This window comes from Cololabis saira, chromosome 21 (genome assembly GCF_033807715.1).
Source record: "Cololabis saira isolate AMF1-May2022 chromosome 21, fColSai1.1, whole genome shotgun sequence".
Classification (NCBI taxonomy): domain Eukaryota; kingdom Metazoa; phylum Chordata; class Actinopteri; order Beloniformes; family Belonidae; genus Cololabis; species Cololabis saira.
Window position 1 is genome coordinate 13770371 of NC_084607.1, and position 20678 is coordinate 13791048.

The following is a 20678-nucleotide window of genomic DNA, read 5'->3' on the forward strand; positions in this document are numbered from 1 at the left end:
CAGATGATATTTTTGTTCCCTGTGTTTGTGATTTATGCAAGAAATGCTGACATCTAATCATTTTCCCCCTCCTCTGGGTCACAGGGTGCTTGTTTTGATTCAAAAAGTGAGCACGTTAATGCAGGCAAAGGTAGAATTGCTGCTAAACGCAAAGCTGAATAACAGTTGAAGGAACTGGGTACATATGTTTGAGGAACTGTATTCCTTTTTTTCAGTCACACCTCTGACACTTTGCTCCTCACGGGGAGGTGTAAATCAAGGCTGTGGCGGCAGAAGCGGTTTACTACTGACCAGCTGGCATTCTGCTTAATGAAGAGACGCAGCTTGTCCCTGAAGGTTTCTCCAAGAAAGCTGTAGATAATGGGGTTGAGGCAGCTGTTGGAGAAAGCTGCCAGGTTAACAATGTGGCCTGTGAGGGGATAGTCATGCCATAGCGTGGTATCAGTCCTCTGTGATGGGTCGGCTGCACCCTGCAGCAGCTGGATGCTGATGAAGACGTTTTCCGGCAGCCAACAGATGAAAAACACCAGAACCACCACCACGATCATGCGCAGGGCTTTCTGCCGCCGAGGTCGCAGTCCACGGTGCTTCTGGGACTTCATGAGGATTCGGCCAATCAGAGAGTAACACAGACCGATAATGGAGAAAGGCACCAAAAAGCCAATGGTTACCTCCAGCCACTGGATCTCAAAGACATTGGCGAAGCAGAAGTGCACTTCGCCCCTGTGTTGGGTCTGTACAATGGTGAAAGGGAGAAGGGTGGCCAAGATGGAGGCCATCCAGATGAGGCCACAGCTGAGCTTGGCGTGCTGCATAGTCCTCAGAGGGCTGCTGCTCATGGAGCTAGCCAGGGCGATGTATCGGTCAAAGCTCATCCACGTGAGGAAGAAGATGCTGCTGTACATGTTGACCTGCAGGAAAAGCGACATGAAGGTGCAGAGGACGGCGTAGTCGTAATACTTCTCATTCAGATTGAAGACCTCGATGAGGGAATCTGCCACCAAGATGAGATCTGCTACAGCAAGATTCACAAAGTAGAGGTCGGGGATGGTCATTTTGTCTCTGTGGTTCAGGTTTACCACCAGAATTAAGATGTTACCGATAAATCCAATTGGAAAAAGGAGGATGGTGTACAGGCAGGACAGGAAAAGACCAATAATGTAAGACTGGTACTTGTCAGAGTTTTCACTCAAATCTGTAGCGTTGTACTCGTATGAGATGTTCACCTGTTCTGTATTGTTGTCATATCTCCAGAGCAGAGTTGTTGTCTGCCCTTCCATGCTGAATGCAGTTGGCTGGTCTCAAACCCAGCGGCCACATTAAAGTCAAGAGTAGCCGTTACATCATTAAACCATGGTAGTTCCCATTTCTGCCTCTTTGAAAAGAGATTCATCCATTTTGTACCGACATGCTGTCAGAACCCATGTGAGCTGAGAGAAACATTTATGGGATGTTTGAACCCATGATGACATCAAGTTTCATCTGCCAGTAAATTATTGATGCAAAGCAGATGCGCTTCCATGTTCTAAAAATCGTCTTTGGCCTTTCCCTCTAATGAGTCACATCATCCCGAGCGTCCGGCCTGCGGTCCTGAGATTAGACGGCTGGTTTATCCTCGTCTTCTGCGTTGTCTGATTGGAGTGTGGCTTTGTCTCTTCAAGTGCATGTGGATCTTTATTCAGCAAGCCTCGGCCAGGTATGCTATTGCTGTGACACCTGAGCTGTGGAGTCAAGAAGAGAAAAAAGAAAGAGAAAAACGTGAGTAAAACCGGGGGAAGACTTGGGGGGGTGGGGGGCACCTTTCAGTTATAAAATGCTTTAGAAAAATAGTTCTGTTGAATTCAATCGAGCCTTTCATTTAAAACCTGGTTGATGAAAGTGTTTAGAAGGGATATAATGGGCGGCATACGGCTATGTAAGCACATTAACATTCAAGCTCCAGACTTAAACAGATGCATTGAAATCCTTCTTTAAAATCCCGACAATTCAAACTCCCTCCAACTGGTTTGCACAGACTTTATGGCTATTAATTTGTGAGAAGAAGAACAAAACTTCCAGTCCTCTGTTTTTGATCATTCCAGTCAACAGACATCACACTTGGTTTGGATATAAATAAAGCAAAAAATCCTGCCAAAGTCTTGATCATCTTCAGCCTCCAAATCTGAAACGCTCCCCGAAATACTATCCTCTGTTTGGTAAACATGACCTTTAGGGAATATTCAGGGTCTTTTGGGTTTTATTTCCACCAGAGGAAACCCTCTGAAATATTAATGCACCCTTATTAAAAGCACTCCTCATGCAGTAATTAAAAACATAAACACTGAATAAATCCATGCACAGCGTAGAAGTACAGCACACAGAGCAAAATATTTATCATACTTTTCAAACACTTGCTTGAAACCGCCAAACTTATCAATGAAAGTTCTGAATAGCATATGTTCAGCAGTGATAAGATAAAAGGATTCAGTGACCAACCGAAGTAACGCTCCATCAATAATTATTTGACAAAATATCAATGCTATTTAAAAATCAATTCAGAGATGGTTTTATCCATTTAAAAATGTTGATTACACTTGATTCTAACACTCCAACAACACTTTTTAAGTAGATATTTTTGTTCTAAACTTTTTCTTTGTTTTGATCTGGACCATCCTAACAACGTCAGAAAGACTAAGACCGAAAAACTAAGAGCGAGCTGATGATGTAACATACAACTCGTGAAATCGAATTATAAGGAAACGATGAAGATCTCGTGTTTAAGTTGAGGCTGCAGTTTTCTAAAAGTAGCAACAAAGATATTGTGATCAACAAGTACACTTACTTTGAATTTGGGAGTTATTTCTCCTCCACGCTTGTCCAGTGCAGAGTCAGAGTCAGAGATTTACAGACCCCATGTCCAGGCTTCTCTTCTGCACCACCTGCTGTTTAGCCCAACCCTGTCTGGGGATGCGAGGAAGGCGGGGATGCAGAGAGGCAAGGGATGATCTGACTCCCCTTGTGTTGTCACAATGCTTCAGCAGATCCTCCAAATTCTTTCCCACCAGTTTGTGTTTTAAGCATGTTTGTCGTTTAACCTCCACAAAGATCCAGGAACACAACCCAGTGAGGGTGGATTTTAATCCCCCAAAAAAGAGTGCATGGTAAATAAGTGCAAGGTGGAGTTTGCCTTGCCACGGTTGTGTTGTTATGGAAACGACTTATACTTTTTTACAGTATTTGTTCACCTGGGTCGTTAAGGGTCATGTTTACATGCTGCTCATGAATCTGTTTGTCCAGTAATATGACAATATAATTAATCCATAAATGTTTGCCACACATAGCAAAATATTTAGATCTCTCAATGTTTATTCTCAGTGCTATTAATACATTCTCATCAACCAAAAGTTAAACCATGAGCCTTGACTCTAAATACATGTAACACAGAGCAGGCTCTTGGCTTCTGGGCAAGGAGTAACAGTATCATGATTTTAACAACATTACCTGTCTGGGCTGTGACTGTAGAGACCTATTTGATCTGAGGCCGGCAGGTGTAATGTCCTTTTGGCATCTGGGATGGATTAACTATATATTATATGTGCGCAATGACCGTCCACATTCAATTATGATGTGCCACAACAAAGCCACACAGTTGTGCAAATGTACACCATCTTTCAATCCCAAGGTTTTCAGGAAATCAGAAAAAAAGAATAACCTGGTTCACCCTAGATCTCAAAATAGGATTTATATAACCACAAATAAATAACATGTCATTTCATGCTGTGACGTTATTATTTAACCAAAAATATTTACAGTCAAATGCATTCGACCATTTGATCGTTAACAAGTATGAGCACCTTTATTTAAAAAAAAACAAAAAAAACAACAAGATTTGGCAGTTTGTCAGTCTGAAGAAATTGAGTGCATTAACATAATGCCGAGAAGGTCACATGACTTGCACCTAACAGTCACTGAATCAACCATGAGCTCCTCTGTGTATCAAAGTATTCAAGAGTCAAATGTGGGCCCATCTGTCCACATCAAAGCTATGCAGCCACGGCCTGGCTAAAACTGTCATGAAACAGTGATCCCAAATAAACCACCAAATCTAACAAAATTGAGGTGCATTGATAGCTTGACAAAAACCTAAATGAGGGGGGGTGGTGGGTCTTTACTATTTCATTGTGAAGACGACAAAACTAAATGAAAAGAAACAATTTAGAGTTAGAAAGGAACGTAAAGGAATCTGCAACAAATAGGCAATTGATGCTACCACAGGGGGCAACAGAAAAACGTCAAGATGCTATTTTAAGCTTCCAAAAAGACAACAAAAATGTCATTATTTACTTAGTGATAGTTTCAGGTCAGCACAGACAAACCAAAGTTCTTTAAACATTGTAAAAGTTCAAAAAGTTCATAAAATGCACTGTTTTTGGAGGAACTTCAGCCAGTGCTATCTTCTCACAAGTCGAAGTTTAGTGTTGCACAAACTACTATCAATAGAAGCAGCGGGAGGAGAGGTCATGGCCTCGGCTTCTGTAGAAGTAGATTAGTTGTATAAATGTGTGAGAAAATAGTAGCAGAGGCCATGAACTCTCTTCCTTTTGTTGTCTGTTGACAGCAGTTTGTGCAATAATTGCGGTCAACTTCTATGGATGAAATGGGACTGATACAACCGCTTCCATTCACGTGTTTTTAGGCCCCAACAAAAGTCAAAGTCAAAGTGTACTTTATTGTCAATTCACTATGTAACAAGCATTTCACAGTGGATTGAAATTGCATTTCACCAGACACACACACACAAACCACATTCATCAGCGAAGTACAGTGAAAATACAGTCATCAACAATAAATAGACACAAAGGTAGACATATAGACTTCCAACAATAAAAGACGTACTGAGGTATCTCTTCTTGATAGCTGGGGAGGTAGGTGAAGCGAAATGTGCAATATTTAAGGTGCAGTAAGGTGTAGGTGCAATATGTAAGGTGCAAAAATGTAAAGTGCAAAGTAACATGTTCTTGGAATGTTCATGGAATCTTCTTCAGTTTGTTGACAAGTCTGATGGCTTGTGGAAAGAAGCTATTTCCCAGTCTATTTGTGTGGCACCGCATGCTGCGGTAGCGCTTTCCAGATGTAGCAGGGAGAACAGTCTGTGTGCTGCTGGATGGGCGGTGTCCTTGATGATGTTGATGTCTCTCTTGGAACGGTCTGAAGTGTATACAGTAAGTCCTGCTGATCGTTTCTGCAGTCCTCACCACCTTACCCTCTAATCGTATCTAAGATTGTCCTTACTCTGGGATGTTTAATTAGTCTTTAGTAAAAGTTCAAAAACATGGGAAAATTGAAAGAAATCAAGCAGGGTCCAGATTTCAAAGGAAGGAGAATTATTCTTTCTATTTCAAAAGACAAGCTCTGATTCTATGATCCTGACAGGATGGGAAGTTACTTAATGCAAAGACAGACAGAGGCTTCAGATAAGTCAAAGCTCTGTCTTTAAGGTTGCCAGGGCAGATGGGGTTGCAGCTTCTTTAGCTGTGCTGTGCACCAATGCAACATTCAGCATCTCTGAATATGATATGAAGAACAGCAGAAATGAAGTAGAACAAGTGCATGTAATGTGGCTGAAGACAGATGACGTCTCAGCCCTCACACAGCCCAGCGCGGCTCTAACATGTTTTCACAATTCCCACATTTATATTGTCTTTTATCCTGTGGTGAACAAAGCAATACAGTTTGCACTGCACTGCTGGACACCAGCATGTTAAATAGCCTATTTGATGTTTTCCCTCAGCTGCAGACCACGAGTTGATGACTTGGTTTTCTTTGGCTCTGTCCCTATTTTACTGCTCTAACTGCTAGCAGCATGTCACAGGTTGTCGGCTAGAAAGGGAAATGCAAGGACCTCAGACATTAAAGACTTATGACAAAACTCATTAGTATGTTTAGATAATGTAATAATGATAGTGTGAATAGTTAAAAGATCCAATGTACACATGGAGAAAGTCACTTTGGAAAACAGAACTATATCTTGGTTTTGTGCCTCAAAGAAGCTGATTTTTATAGTCAGGGTATGGAGTGGCACGGAAAAACGGGGTCACCATGGCAGCGAGAAACCCCGGCGGCACAAACAAGTTTGAGCTTTTGATAAAAGGGAGAAGAGAAAAGAAGAGAGGAGTCTATGAATAAGAAAAGGCTCAGATGAAAAATGAAGAAAGCAGAGTTTGAAGTTTGAATGCTCCCATATCAAGACTTTTTTTCCCCCACTTATTTAAAATCAGATTTTCAACCCTTTTTTGGTATTTTCAAGTGTGTATGAGCCAAACGCAACGCATGCTATAGTGCTCATTTTAGTAAAAAATGAAGTAAGAAATTATCTCAGAAAAGGGAATGAGAGGAAAAATGAAGGGAAACATCTGTTCTCTTCCGTGGTGGTGAAAGTTAGAGGATTACTCAAACACAGGAAGCGATCACAGCAGGTAAGAATAACCATCTTTGTCCAAAAGCTGATAGAAATACAGTAGTTGTTGGACCCAAGTCACTGGCAAATACATGATATTATTACTCACTGATTTATTTATACATCAAGACAACTCAGAAGACGAGAATAAACCAGCCCTCTAATTATTTCCAGATATATTCATATGGAAAACGTTAATTCAGGGCCAGCCTATTCAAAGAGGATCTTGCATCTCATAAAAATGACTGCATTTATGATATATTGGAACTGCTAATATAAGAATATTGAAAAACCAAACTATAGCAATGTTTTATTTTTTCTCTATTTTTTATTGTAATGATTTAATTCGTATGTCTTTTGTTTTAGTTGCACAGATAAAGAAAGTGAGCTTGTCATCTCTTGCCCTTGAACTGGAATCTGCATGTTTATGAATTTGCCGTGTGTGCTTCAATTAAAGATGTAGTCCCCATCCCACCCCGACTCATAAACACTTTTAATTGTTGTGCGAGATGATGCACCCCCCGTTTGTGTCCACAAGGTGTCCCACTGACATTAAAAAGTGGATCATATTTTGCAAGTTGTAGGAAATGATTCACCAGGACAAGCTTGACAGAAGTCACAACAAAGAACCCATATGGTTATGAAGATGGATATAAAGTAGCTTTATCAGAGGGGGGCATGTTAAACTGAGAAACTGTGCAAAGGATGCACAGGAAATGATTCTCAAATGTCAGAGGACACAAGAAGATTCAGACATTTCATTTTGGTCTCATCTTTTTATTATGACAATGATCATAACCGCAAAAGTGTAGCATTGCTGTAAAAACATGTTATTACAGTTACTATCCATTTGCTCAGCACCTCACCTTAAAGTGGCACGTGACTAAAAAGATAAAACTAACGGTGTTGTTAATGGGAAGTTGTGGGATTTAATTGCTTGTCTTTTGTGGAAGAAAGAGTGGGAGGTCCAGAGGAGGAAGGGTACGAGGGCGTCATCTGCCTCCACTTACCAGTCTGATGTGCTGCTGCTTCTATCCAGCACCTCCAGCAGCCACAACCACAAACTCTGATTGGAACATCCTGCTTAGTCGAGCTGCATAGCACTGTTTCTACGCCAATATTTGACATTAAGCTGATGTCAGGGAGTCTTTATTTTTAATTTTCTGCTTTTTCTTTGTGAAGATGAGAATCAAAGAACAGGACTGGCAAGAGAGGAAGTGTAGGTTGTTTTTCCAGCATCTGCCCTGATCCACTTGTTTCCACAGAGCTGTAATGATGTGGTGGGTCAAAGAGGAAGGCTCCTCCCTGAAGCATGTGCTCTGTCCTGAACAATTCATTATGTTGCTTTATTCACCAGAAGTATGTTCTACTTGCAGGGTAATTATCTGTTCAGACCGTATGCACATATTTCATCTCTTTCCGCCTCTCTTCTTTGGAATTCTTTTACAAGCAGCCCCTCTTATACATCCTCTTATATCGCCTATCTTTCATGCACTAAATAACGTCCTTTGTTCTCTTCCATTTACTTTGTCTGAAATACTATCTCTAACCTGCGCAGTCTTGTTCTCGTCTCAGCGCTGTGCAGCCCAATTTCAGCCATATCAAGAAAAACAACAGTGGTCGGAGGTTGAGTCTGAAACGTGCCAAACAAAACATATAAAGCTGCAAGCCAAATGTTCAGTCTACGTAGGTGGTCTGATGCCGTTCGTTGCTGAAATTGACCCTCATACTTTAGGTCTGGCTAAACCTCTTAAGGGGAAAAACAACATTAAGGCTAATGCAACACATTAAATACTGTGCTAAATCAGCATTCCTGCTTTTCAAGAGTGCAGCTTGTGCAGTTAAGAACGTTCCCTGCAATACAACATGAGGAAACCAATATGAAACGGTGTTATATGACACTCGGTTGATTTAATCCACATTTTTACTTTTGTTTCACCAGATGATGGTGTGTATATTGTAACATATTAAAAGAGTACATCTGTTTTCATTTTGGAACTGAGAGCCTGGTACTTTTTTACTTTTTTGTGTGCTTGAAAACATATATTTGTGGTTTTGAGCTGAAAAACGTTCAGATAACACCGACTTGTCACTTCCATCTCATTTCCATAAGCTTCTGTGCACTCGTGATAGGTCCGGGAGCCGATTCGTTGAACCTCAAGTGTTCTCTGATGTAATTGTGAAACTCCTCCTTCCAGCTGTTTTGTCTCTCGTGTTGAAAAAAATCCAGTTGTGTGGTGGATTTCAGAGAGAACACATGAACTGTGCGAGCTAGCATCGGAAAATAGCTTGCAGGCTATTTCTTTTGAAAAACAAACTTCCTTGAGTCGTTTGTCTTCTTCGTGAAGATGCTATTGGCTACAAGTGTGGACCACTATAGTAAATTGGAGACTAGTCAGTTAATCTCCTTTATGGATCTCAAAATTCCACAAAGACAATAAATATGTAAACGTTCAGAAAGGTCAGAACTGTAACCTGCCAATAGTAAGTCAATGTATATAAATGTCAACAATATATCTCCCATCTGCAAGAATAGATAAGTGAATATGCTTAAATTGTGTTAAATAATATTAATATAGTAAAGTAATAATAGCAATGGTCTGTAATATGTAACAATTCTCAGTTCATTGAACTTTTTTTTCAAAAGAAAGTGTGTTGCAGACTTGTTTTACAAGCAACTTCACTTTACTTGCAATGGTGCATCAGGGTGGGATTCAAGCACTTAATCTAAGTGAAAAACTGTGTTTAACACCAGGAGTATATTGTGTATATACGGATGCATACAGATTTACAGAGGGCATATGGAAATGAGAAGTTTTCAAAGAGCTGTGACATCACAGGCCTTGATCTGAATCAAATTATCCAGATTTCTTGGTTTTACCATCCAATTTCCCATCTTTGCTAGTAGCAGATATACTGTAGGCTGTTTCAAGAAGAGCTGAACTGGCTGAGCTCAAAGTAATAAAAGTGATGGCCGCCATTCATTGACTATGCCCGCTGTCAATCAAAAGACCACACCCCTGGCGATGCATACATTCATTGCTTTATATCATTTTACCCAATGTGGTACAAAAACAAAACGAAAACAAAAAACATCATCCCCTGTACAGTTTTCATCGATATGAAATCTTACTATGGAAACCAATATTTTGACCGAGGCTGTATTTGAATGAGAGGGTATTTATTTCTGTCAGACATTTAAACATGGGGGTCAAATGTCAAATAGTGGATTGACTGACTTTTGGAGCCAGCCTCCCAGTGGTCAGTCGAGGAATTGTAGTTGTCTTCACTTCCGCACTGTTGTCAAAAAAGGGTCAATGGCTCCTTGGTAGCACAATACTACAACACTGATTTCAAAGGAAGCAGCCTGCAGGGGACAGGGTGGATAAAACTCCACCTACTTGAACCAGCACATTTGGAGAGAGCTGAAAAAACGTGGTTGAAAAGGATGTTGTTCCTCTCTTTCTCCCCATGTATCCCATATATATATATATATATATATATATATATATATATATATATATATATATATATATATATATATATATATATATATATATATATATATATATATATATATATATATATATATATGAAGTCATTCAGTTTAATGAACTCCAGACTTCGGAGGGGGGAAGCAACCATGACCTTATTAATTTACTCCTTTATCATGTCTTTTCCAGATGTAAAAGAGTGAAAGACTCCTTGTCCTCCTTTTTATCTCAAATGTTTGTCTTGTTTTGGTTTTTAAGATGTTTTTAACACAATGTTTTACGCAGCACAATGTTGTTACCATTTAGGGTCTGGCTGCAATACACATCTTATTCTACAGTTTGATTTTTTCCCCCGAGCCTAATAATTTCAGCTCCACCAGGTTCTTCATGCAACATCTTCTGCTCTTACTTAGTCGCAGAGCTCTGTGAGTGCAGCATTGTTATCAGATGTAGCCAACGCGATATTGTTGTTTCACCCAGAGTGGCAGCAGTCTTAGACTATACAGAGGACAACAATTTCCTGAATGTAAGGAATGCTGCTATTTTCCCCAGTTTGTGTGCTGTGGTAAGACGTCCTTCCAAGTTGTGGCATCCGACCTCACACCCACTATAGCTGCATCTCAGAGGGAAGAGGAGAATTAGCACAAGCTGACCATTGCCCTGGCCTGATGGGAAAGCTGGAATTACTCACAATCCACAAATGATGATTATTTATGATTAAACAGAAAAAAATTAAGTATAACAAGTTTTTTTTCTCTGTGTCACTGATGTTATTTGTTTAACCAAGTAACAGTCACACATTTCTGGCTAAAGTCTGCACAGCAAATGTTTCACCATATTTTCTCATCATCAAATGAAGAGGGAAGAAGTGAAGAAAGCTTATATTTATTTTATAATTTTTTTTATTTAATCAAGCTTGGTTGACAATAGATTACATACATAACCTCAGTATAGCTCTCAAAATAATACTGTTTTTTTTTTATAAGAGCATGGTATGTTCCTGCAAATCAGCCGTATACAATATATACAGATTTTAATACATAAACACTTGTATACATTAAGAAGGCATTGGATCTGAGCGTGGATTTCTCTGAACAGCAGACATACATCTGCTTATGTTCAACGCCACAACTTTAAATGTGTTTTTAACGTGTTTAAGCCACCGAGTGAACTGAGAGATGATGACTTGTTTGCAGTGATGTGAAAATTAGGCTCCCTCTGAAATAATAAACGTCTCTCAGACAGCAGCCATCTCAGTTGGATGAGTTATAGGTTTGATCATGCTTTCTTTTCCAGCTGCAGATATCACACAGAAAGTCCATGCGGTGACTGTTATTTATTAACTCTGGCAAGAATTATAAAGGTCCTGCATCTGAGGAAGATAGCCGTAGAAACAGCTTCATGTTCTAACAATGACTGGAGAAATGTATATAAATATAAATATATACATACATACAGTACAGACCAAAAGTTTGGACACACTTCCCCATTTGTTTGAATGAGAAGGTGTGTCCAAACTTTTGGTCTGTACTGTATTAAATCTTTAAGTTTAAAGTCATACCCTACACTGGAACCATTACCAAACTTTGATGGAATATGACCACATCAGTCCAAAGTAAAACTGCTTGCAGTTGTTCTTAGCATTAGCACAGTGCAGGTTAACGGTCATGTAAAGTATGAACATCACTTACATTCACTGTATGAACATTGTTGTTTGATACAAATAAGAGTCCCACTCAAATGCAGATTTTCTAACCCGCCTCATTATCATGACGCATGCCGCGTTTGGTTTTAGTGGCCTCAATCCAAAATGTCTTTATGCCAAAAATAATTAAATACTTAATGAATGTTCTTTCAGGGAATAATAACATAATTTTTTGAGTAGCATTGAATTGAAGAGACAATTCAAGATGAAACTGTGTTTAAGTGTGGTAAAATGACAAAACAGGGAAACAGTTGATTCAAGTCACTTTAATTTAGTTAGAATTTTTAGGACAGATTAAATAATTAAAGTTTGGTTTGTAAAATAAAAAAGAAGAATTGCCACCAGTCTTTGACTTCTTTTATTGTCATGTATCAGCTCAATGGCTAAAAATAAATGGCATCGTAATAAATGACCTCTGTGTGATCATACATCTGTCTGTGCACGAGAGGTCGTCTTCCATCTCTAAATGAACAGCAAGCACCGGGACTTTGAACTGAGCTCAAATAATGATTAACTGTGGCACAGCATGTACAAGATGTTATTTTCTTTTCTTATTTTCTTTACTGTAGCTTAAAATGTAAACACAGTTCCAGCTGAAAAGCCTTCCTACTGATTGACTGCAGATGCCACCATGGAGTTATGGTGCAAAATCTAAAAAAAAAGAAAGTCAGAGACCGATTTATAGTTCAGTTTTAGAAACATGAAATTCCTGGTACACAAAATGCTGAAAATCACAGAATGTGCACATGAGACCATGTCGTAAGCTTAATGATTTAAAAAAAATCAAAAATCAGTTAGCACATCTACATTTTACAGTGAAACATATTCAGCCAAACTTTCCAAAGATATTTGCATCATTAATAATAAACTGTTAATTACAGTCTAAAGTGATGACTATTTGCTGTCTGTTACTAGAAGTTAATGTTGTTAATACCTTTTGATTTTTCTATAAAAGTGAATGTCCTAGTTGGCAGGTTCTGTATATCTGTTCACAAGGTGACTAAAACAAACTCGCCCTCTTGTTCAGAAACAAACAAACAAAAAAACAACAAATGTAGTGATGCAACAGACATTGTGCTATGCTATATTTTTATTTGTCATTTCACAAGCTGGGTCCATCACTACATGAATCTTCTGCTCATTTTTACTTTGTAGCAGACTGGAAAACAAAGCAGCGTTTATGGTTCAAACACACTCTAGCAGGTGTCAGGTGTGTGAGAGTTTCATATGTACAGGAGGCTTTTTGATATCGCTTCCACTGTGACCATGAAAGTCTGAATATTTCCACTAAACAAAACCTCCCGAGCACTCATGTGAAATGTAGGAAATGCACGTGCCGCCACCTCAAGGCCCCCTACGGGGCCGAAGCGCCCATGTGACGCTCAGCATGCACGATTCCTGCACAAGATAATTGCATCCTAAACTCACACATGGAGTGAGTGCCGGAGGTGGCAGCTCAAGTTATCGAGTTGATTTTGTATGGCTTATGATTAACCTGTAAAAATTATTTCAACAGAGGTCTCAAGAGGTATACCGGTTATGTCTGAACCCTGAATCCTTGTATGAGCATTTCTTTTGGTTTCAAAGTGGTGAGGGTGCCCATAAATTTACTGTAGCAGATCTGATGAGGAGCTCAACACATGTGGGAATAATCGCTCTATGCCTGAGAGAGGATCAGAACCACATTCTGAACATATTTTCATAACTACATTCCCTTATAGCTACAGGGTAGTTCTGGTTCTGATGGAACAAGAAAAACATTTCATGAAAGAGCGCTTCAATATTCTACACCATTGTAAAGATAAAGCTGGCTTTATCCGACGATGGAGAAATCAAAGCACATTTAAGTTGAAAGGAAACTGAGCTCAGCTGAACATGATGAGGAGAGCCTTTTGCTCATTGAAGTGATTGAGGTTTTGAGTCAGTAAAAAAAAATGTTATTCACTGGTAGAACCACATGCTGGTTCGGAGGTTTGTCACACAAGCTGTGGTGGGTTGTTGATAAATCACTCGCCATCCATCACTGCTGGGGTGCTGAGGGCTCCGCTTAGAAACACACGTGATAATTACGTTGACAGCTTATTGGTTGTGTTTGTGGAGAGCATCATGCTGTGACTCTATAAAGATCTAAAATCAAATCAAATCACAGCATATTGAGACTTTACAGTGTTATCTAGGCAGTTGTGCATTAGTCAAAATTGCATACTGATTCCCAACATGAACCCACACCCAGTATGACATTATAGCGTTTGGAGACTGTTTCCTAAGAAGCTACACAGTTGAGTGAAACTGGTGTTAGTTACTGGATGATTTTTACTAACTTTACCACCCTTAAGAAGCAGTATCTTGGTGTAGAGCAATGAGTAATCATTGACAAAAACAAAATCAAAAATAAGAGCAGCACTTAGTGGTTTTGCTTAGTTTATCCCATCACTGCAAAACTGGATAAATCAGATAAAGTTCTGGAAAGTGACAGGAAATTCCACAGTTAGCTATGTTGCTCTTAACACAGTCCAGAGCATTGAGGAAGCCTAGTCAGATACTGGCTCTGTGCAGGAGGAAGAGGGGGTGGGGTGGGGGGAGTAAGTGCTGGCTATGCCGGGAGGTTGGGAGGCGGGTAAAGGGGGGGTGTCTGTGATCTCCCAGATGGGAGGGGGGGGGGGTCTCACGTCACCACTTGCTGCACTACGGAGCGTTCGTGAGGGCAGGACTGGTCTCTGCAGTGCAGCCGCCTGAGCAGCCGCTGCAGCTTGCTGGAGAAGTTCTTGTTCATCTGCCTGTACATGAGAGGCATCGCAAAGCTGCTGGAGAAAGCCAGCAGTTTGGACACGCACCGCACAAAATAGTAGGTGGGAAAGTAATGTGCGTTAGTGATGTACCCGGGCGCGCCCGCTACAGTGTGTACCAACAGGGTGGTGTAGTACGGGGTCCAGAGCACAAACTGCACGCAGACCGAGGCGAGCAGCAGCCGGTGTATAGACGGGTCCAGGCGGGCCGAGTCCTGATCCAGAGGCGTCGACTCCTTCCTGATGCGCAGGATCAGCACGAAAGCGTAGAGAACGGCCACCGCCGGAACCACGTAGCCGATGAACATCATGATGGCGTCCGCGGCCTCCTTGTTCTGCATTCTGGAGCACTCCACCATCTTGGTGGAGATGTGGTTGCACACGTAAAACAGCAGCGACGAGAAGCTGGTCAGCACGGCACCGCCCCAGATGAAGGCACACACGTGCTTGGTGTTATACACGCTGGACATGTACGTACGGGGAAGCGCTCGCTCGATGTAGTAGTCCAGACTGAGCAGCGTGGTGGAGTACATGATGACCAGGGACGAGATGTTGAAGAGGATGAGGAGTGTGATGTAGACCTCGTTGTTGTACTCCCACGCGTGCCAGCGGGTGAAGGTGGAGCTCAGGAGCTCCACGGGCGCCACCACGTTGAGCACCAGACCCGCGATGGCCATGTTGACGAAGTAGACATCTGGCATGGTCATGGACACCTTGTTGGACAGGTTGACGAGGACCAGCAGCACGTTGTAGCACAGCCCCAGAGGGAAACACACCACGAGGTAGATGACGGAGAAGATGGACAGGATGAGGCCAAAGTCCTGGCAGAGCCGGAAGTCCACGCTGGTATCTGTCTCATTGTAAACCATGCAGATCCACATCGCTGGGTTCGACACTGGTCAGACACCCTCGGCTTTTAGACTGCAGGAAGAAAGTTGGGAGAAAGAAGTTATTGTAATATACCGTATTTTCTGGACTATAAGCCATATAAGCACATGTATATAAACCGCATCAGCTCTATTTGTAAAAAAACAATAAAAAAAAGATATATAAGCCGCATCCGCTCTATTTAGAAAAAAAGATATGCAAGCCGCAGATATTTATGTTGTTAGATTAGATATTTACTACATGTATAGAAGGATTTTGAACTGTAAATGATGTACATGTTTGTACCTAAATAGATCCTTTCCTAACAGTGTCTTTTAACACGGCAGCAACTTTGCTGATTAAAACTGGACAGAACCAAGAGAAAATAACCGGTATTTATTCATCTATTTATCTGTTTGAAATCTGCTTCTACTTCTATCTGCTAAAGAAGAAGTAGCGTATTCTTCTTTGCATTTATTTTGTCTTAGTTTTTATTCTAATTCCGGTTAGCACTCCCCCTAGCGGTGGAAGAAAAATCCACAGAATAGCCGCACCTTTGTATAAGCCGCATGGTTCAAAACCTATGAAAAAAGTAGCGGCTTATAGTCCAGAAAATACGGTACTCATGAGACTAAAAACAAAAATTCAACAGTACTGTAATTATGCACAAAAATGCAAAATGTCTCAGTGTTTTGTCAAAAGTATAGCCGTTCCTTTAACTTAAGCAGATTTCCTCTGTGTTATTGTTTTTTGTTCTGGCAAGAGGAATAGGCGAGGCCTTGACACAAAAACATGTCAGCCACGACTCGGCTATTATTCCGCGGGTAACATTGTTAATTTCACTTCACTGCATCTGACTGGCTGAATACAAACGCCTCACAATATGCTTAATGCGCTCGCTCAGCCTCCATCCCCTCCATTTCTCCTGTCTGGCCACACGAAATGAAGTCCTTGTTCTGGTGGAAGAATACAAAACTTCATTTGTTTGACACCTTGGCAAGCTGGTTCTTTCTCGCCTTGCCCCTGCATCTCTTTCTCTCGCCGTCACATGGCGAGGGCCCCGCTGCCTCTGCAGAGCAGCGGACTTTAGATCATCAAGCAGCAAGATAAAGTGGGAAAAGCCTGCAGACAGATTCAGTGCTGCTGCTGCTGCTGCTGCCTTGACTTGAGCGTACTCATCTCGTGTCCAAAGTACTCCCAAGTTGACTGGGCTTGGCATGCGGTGATGGTAGATTTATGAAGAATGAGATGCATGTGAGGCCCGTTTCGTTGAAGGGTCAGTGGAGAACAAGTTGTAAGTTGGAGTATGAAAGGTTACACCATCAGTACTCTGAATGGACGCTGATGGAGCACCAAATATTCATAAATATGTCAAGTAATTTTAAATAAATCAATTATGAGGTTCAGTCATGTCAAAAGAGACTTGCATCGATAAGTCACCCGACTCTAGAGTCTTCTATTTCTTTAGTCATAACTACTCTGAAATTAAATAAATGTCTGACTTCTCGTCTCTAAAAAACAAAATCCATCTTAGCAAAATATTTGCAGCAGTCTGTGCAGAATGTTCTGGAAACCTCTTCCTGGAACAAAGAGTCGGAAAGGAGTTTGGTTTTCAGGAAGATGAGTAGCAACACCAGTTAAAGGAAAACGTTTTTTTTTTGTTCCTCTTACGTAACAATACTACAGAGGGGCTTTTTTATTTTTTCATTCTTTGGCCTTAAGCTGTAGTCGCACACACGCAGTAGCAGCTCTGGCCCTCGTCTACAGTGAACTGCATCTGTAATGAGACTGTAGAGGAGGCTAGAGCTCAGGAGCAAAGTGTAGAGTTACACTTTAAAAAAAAGAAAAAAAAAACCCATGTCGTCACGACTACAGGAGCAGTGGGAAGCCCTCCTGTAAACACAGCAGCTAAGTGACTCATTGACTAAAACAGATATAACTAAAAAGCTCAAATTTCACAAAAGGTCCAGTCCTTTTGATCAGATCCACTTTGTTCAATGTATAGTACATTAAATCTGTTGCCATTATATCTCCTTAAACGTCTCATCACTTCAGAGGTTAAGACGCGGGGGAAGTTGGGATTTATTACAGGGAAGTCACAGCGCTGTGGCTGGCTCTTCTCATTCATTAGCACCTGCTGTATACAGATTACTTCACCAGCCTTTCATTAACACATTGGCTCATGCAGCCGCTTTCAATAGCTGAAGGGTATATTTTTAAAATGGTGTCACACTTTCATGTCATAATGGATCTTATAAAGACATAAACTCATGTCAAAATCCTAACTAACAAGACTGGGTTCCTGTTCCTTATCTCTGTATACACGGTATCTAAAACATGTTTTAATACTGCACTAAAACTACAGTTTACAATTGAGACTAGGACATATCATGCTGAAACGTTCACACCTTCTTTAATTATGCTAAATTATTTGAAGTATGTGCAACAACCAACAACATCGAGCTATTACGAGAGTGTACGAAAAGCTGCACTTACAGCCACTTGTTCTAAATATCCTATCAGAAAAATGTAAATGCCAAAACTTTACTGAATAGTTTTAATGCCTAAACCTCCCCAAGCAACTTTCTTTCAATACCTGAACCAAACGGTTTGTAATGTCTGAACTTAACCATAAATACAGTGGAAAATGGCTATGAAGTATTAAATAATGCTCCAAATGTGAGATAACACCCCACCCCCCATTTTAACACTGACTTTAGTGAGTGTGATAATAGTCAAGTGCTATTAGAGAAGTTATGTAAGTGGTCTTTTTAAGACTGTATTCGCCTAGATATGAACTGTTCAGTGAAAAGTGGTTCATACTGTTTTGTTGTTTTTTCCTTTAGAAGAAAGACAAATAACAAATAGGTCTGCAGGAGGAAACTAACTAGGAGGACGCCTTTAGGGCTCCAGCTGAGAAGTCTTTGTCTAGTTCTCCTTGCACACGACTTTGGACAAGCCTTTTCTGACGTTCCTGTCATCATAAGTAGTTAAGTTAAAGATTCCCAGAGGGGGAGGTCCTGCTTCAGCATGCTTCAGCTCTGCCAAACATGATCTCTTAACAGTGACGCCTATGGGCTTGACGTCTTCGCATTTTGAAGCCAGATTTCCCTGGCTGATGGGAGTAGTGTGACATATTCGACCACGCACCCCTCATATACTGTTACTGGAATTTACAGCCTCTTCTCAGAAAGTGGAGAGAGCGAGTGATGTCACATGAGCTGCTTCCCGTATTTACAAAAGGAACAAAAAGCAAAATACTACGGAAAGGAAATAAGATTACACAACACTTGTAATGGCTATAAACTGCCCCCAGACGTGAGTGGCAGGACAGCTCAAGATTTTTTTTTTTTGCAAGCCAGATGTTGACATCAATTATATACTTGTCCTACTAAACCGTTAATCCACAAATCTTGACTGAATGACAACAAAAAAACAGAACAAATCCAAAACAATGCTCCTTCTGAAAGACTGCAACAGTGAACAATGGTGGATGATATTTGGAGAAACATTTTTTTCTGGTCAAACACAGGTCACGGTCAGCCTCAGCAGTGTCCTCCATATCTTTCTGGCAGCATTTTTGGCCGTGATAGACAACAACAAAGTCAGAGTTCAACGGTCAGCACAAAGCAGGCTTACTGACTGTAAGCCCGGCCGCACATCTATATCCCCTTTTGGTCACATGGGGGAAGTTGAGGACAAGTGCAAAGCCTGATTCTTAAGGAGTATCCCGTCGAGACAGCAGTCAAATCCATCTTAAACTTGGTGTGGAATAAAAAGGTAAGTATCAAACAAAATATTGAAATGATACTTACAGATACAATAACTCATGAATCATACTAAATCTGGATACTAACCAAAAAAGAATTTCAAACAAAAAGTCCTCTAACATAACTGTCACATCACAAGACTGTGTGTGAGGAAAAATGACTAATCACCCCCACTGGAAACCTGAGATAAGAAACACTTTAGTGGATAAAGTGCTCAGTTTTAGAAAGCTGTTTCCTTCTTGCAGGTTCCAACACTGCTTGTGGCCAACTAAACAGACTCATGACATCTCATTTGTTTTAAATCCCGCTGGAAGATGTTGTGACAACAGAAGAAGGGGAATTATTGACAACATGCCTTTACCTGAAATATCTCTGTTAAACTGCTTTATTTTTTTCCTGAACTGAAAAGGAAGAGTTGTTTTCCACATCTCCTTAAAACTGACTACAATTCTACAATTGAATAAAAGCGGAGAAAAAGGAAAATGTAGACATTTTTTCTTTCACCGCACTTGACAACGGTGATATAGGAATACACGACTTGACCATAATGTAAAGCTGAAAAGCCTTCCTACTGACTGACTGCAGATGCAACATGGAGTTATTGTGCAAAATCTAAAAAAAAAAGAAGAAATGTAATCCAGTCAGAGACCGATTAATAGTTCAGTTGTAGAAACATGAAATTCCTGGTACACAAAATGCTGAAAATCACAGAATGTGCACATGAGACCATATCTTAAGCTTAATGATTTAAAAAAAAATACAAAATAAAAAAATCAGCACATCTAGATTTTACAGTGAAACATATTCAGGCAAACTTTCCAAAGATATTTGCATCATTTAAACAGCTTTCAGCTTTACCATAATTCTACCGTGTTTTGCTACTGATGTTGGCACAACCAAAGCGACTTTCTCTCCATCTATCTGAGGGGAAAAGAAAAATAAATCCTCTTCTACTGATCCTCAGAAGGAAATAATCCGAAAGCTGAACTATTAACGATGGTAAAAACAGATAATAATTGAAGAGAACTCACCGCAAACGTATAGGTTTGGATCTATGACAAACCTACTACGGAGGCATGGAGTTTAGATGTAGCATTTCCACTGGCATTTCTCAGCTGCTTCACAAAACAGAAAAAAAAGGAAGGCGAATTTAAACACAGTCTCTCCGCTTCTGGACGAGGTCATGAAACGTGAAAGGGGAAAAGAAAACGACGGAGGGAATGGGTTTTTAGGTTGATTTCCGTTCAGTTGCTCCTCATCTGTCAACTTTTGGTGCGGGGACTGGTGCGGAGCGGCGGAGCGTCTTTACTACTGCAGGACTGTGTACACACGTGACCCTCCCCCCACCAGGCGCGTGCCCGCCCCGCTTTCTCCTGCTGCCGCCGCGGGGGCGCGCACCGCGGTCGCGGGGCCCGCGCGCGGCCGTTCTCTGCTCCCATTGGTCGAGGCCGCGGAAAGGTGGGGCGCGAGGGGAGCTCGAGGGGACGCAGATAAACAATCCTCTCCTTGTTTGAATGGACGGCACACACAATGCACCAGTAAAGTAAAACACTGCGTGTCAAGGACAATAGTTGCTCAGCCGTACATAAGTGTAAAGGGTGTATTTATAATTTGGCAGGT

The 20678-nt window shown here is 40.8% G+C and overlaps 2 protein-coding genes across 2 annotated transcripts; both read right to left on the bottom strand.

The window, feature by feature from the left end:
* Positions 1–215: 215 nt before the first annotated feature.
* Positions 216–1280, bottom strand: gper1 (G protein-coupled estrogen receptor 1). The gene has a single exon (XM_061712214.1). The coding sequence runs from the start codon at positions 1278–1280 to the stop codon at positions 216–218; it is 1065 nt and encodes a 354-aa protein (XP_061568198.1).
* Positions 1281–12295: 11015 nt separating this feature from the next.
* gpr146 (G protein-coupled receptor 146) lies at positions 12296–20384 on the bottom strand. Its single transcript, XM_061711798.1, has 2 exons — positions 20090–20384; positions 12296–15342 (listed from the first exon to the last, which is right to left on the bottom strand). The coding sequence occupies exon 2, from the start codon at positions 15300–15302 to the stop codon at positions 14301–14303; it is 1002 nt and encodes a 333-aa protein (XP_061567782.1). The 5' UTR covers positions 15303–15342; positions 20090–20384; the 3' UTR covers positions 12296–14300.
* Between the last annotated feature and the right edge of the window lie 294 nt (positions 20385–20678).

What these genes read in the sequence shown, in the direction of transcription:
- gper1 (XM_061712214.1), bottom strand. Translation starts at nt 1,280, where the DNA reads ATGGAAGGGCAGACAACAACTCTGCTCTGGAGATATGACAACAATACA.
- gpr146 (XM_061711798.1), bottom strand. Translation starts at nt 15,302, where the DNA reads ATGTGGATCTGCATGGTTTACAATGAGACAGATACCAGCGTGGACTTC.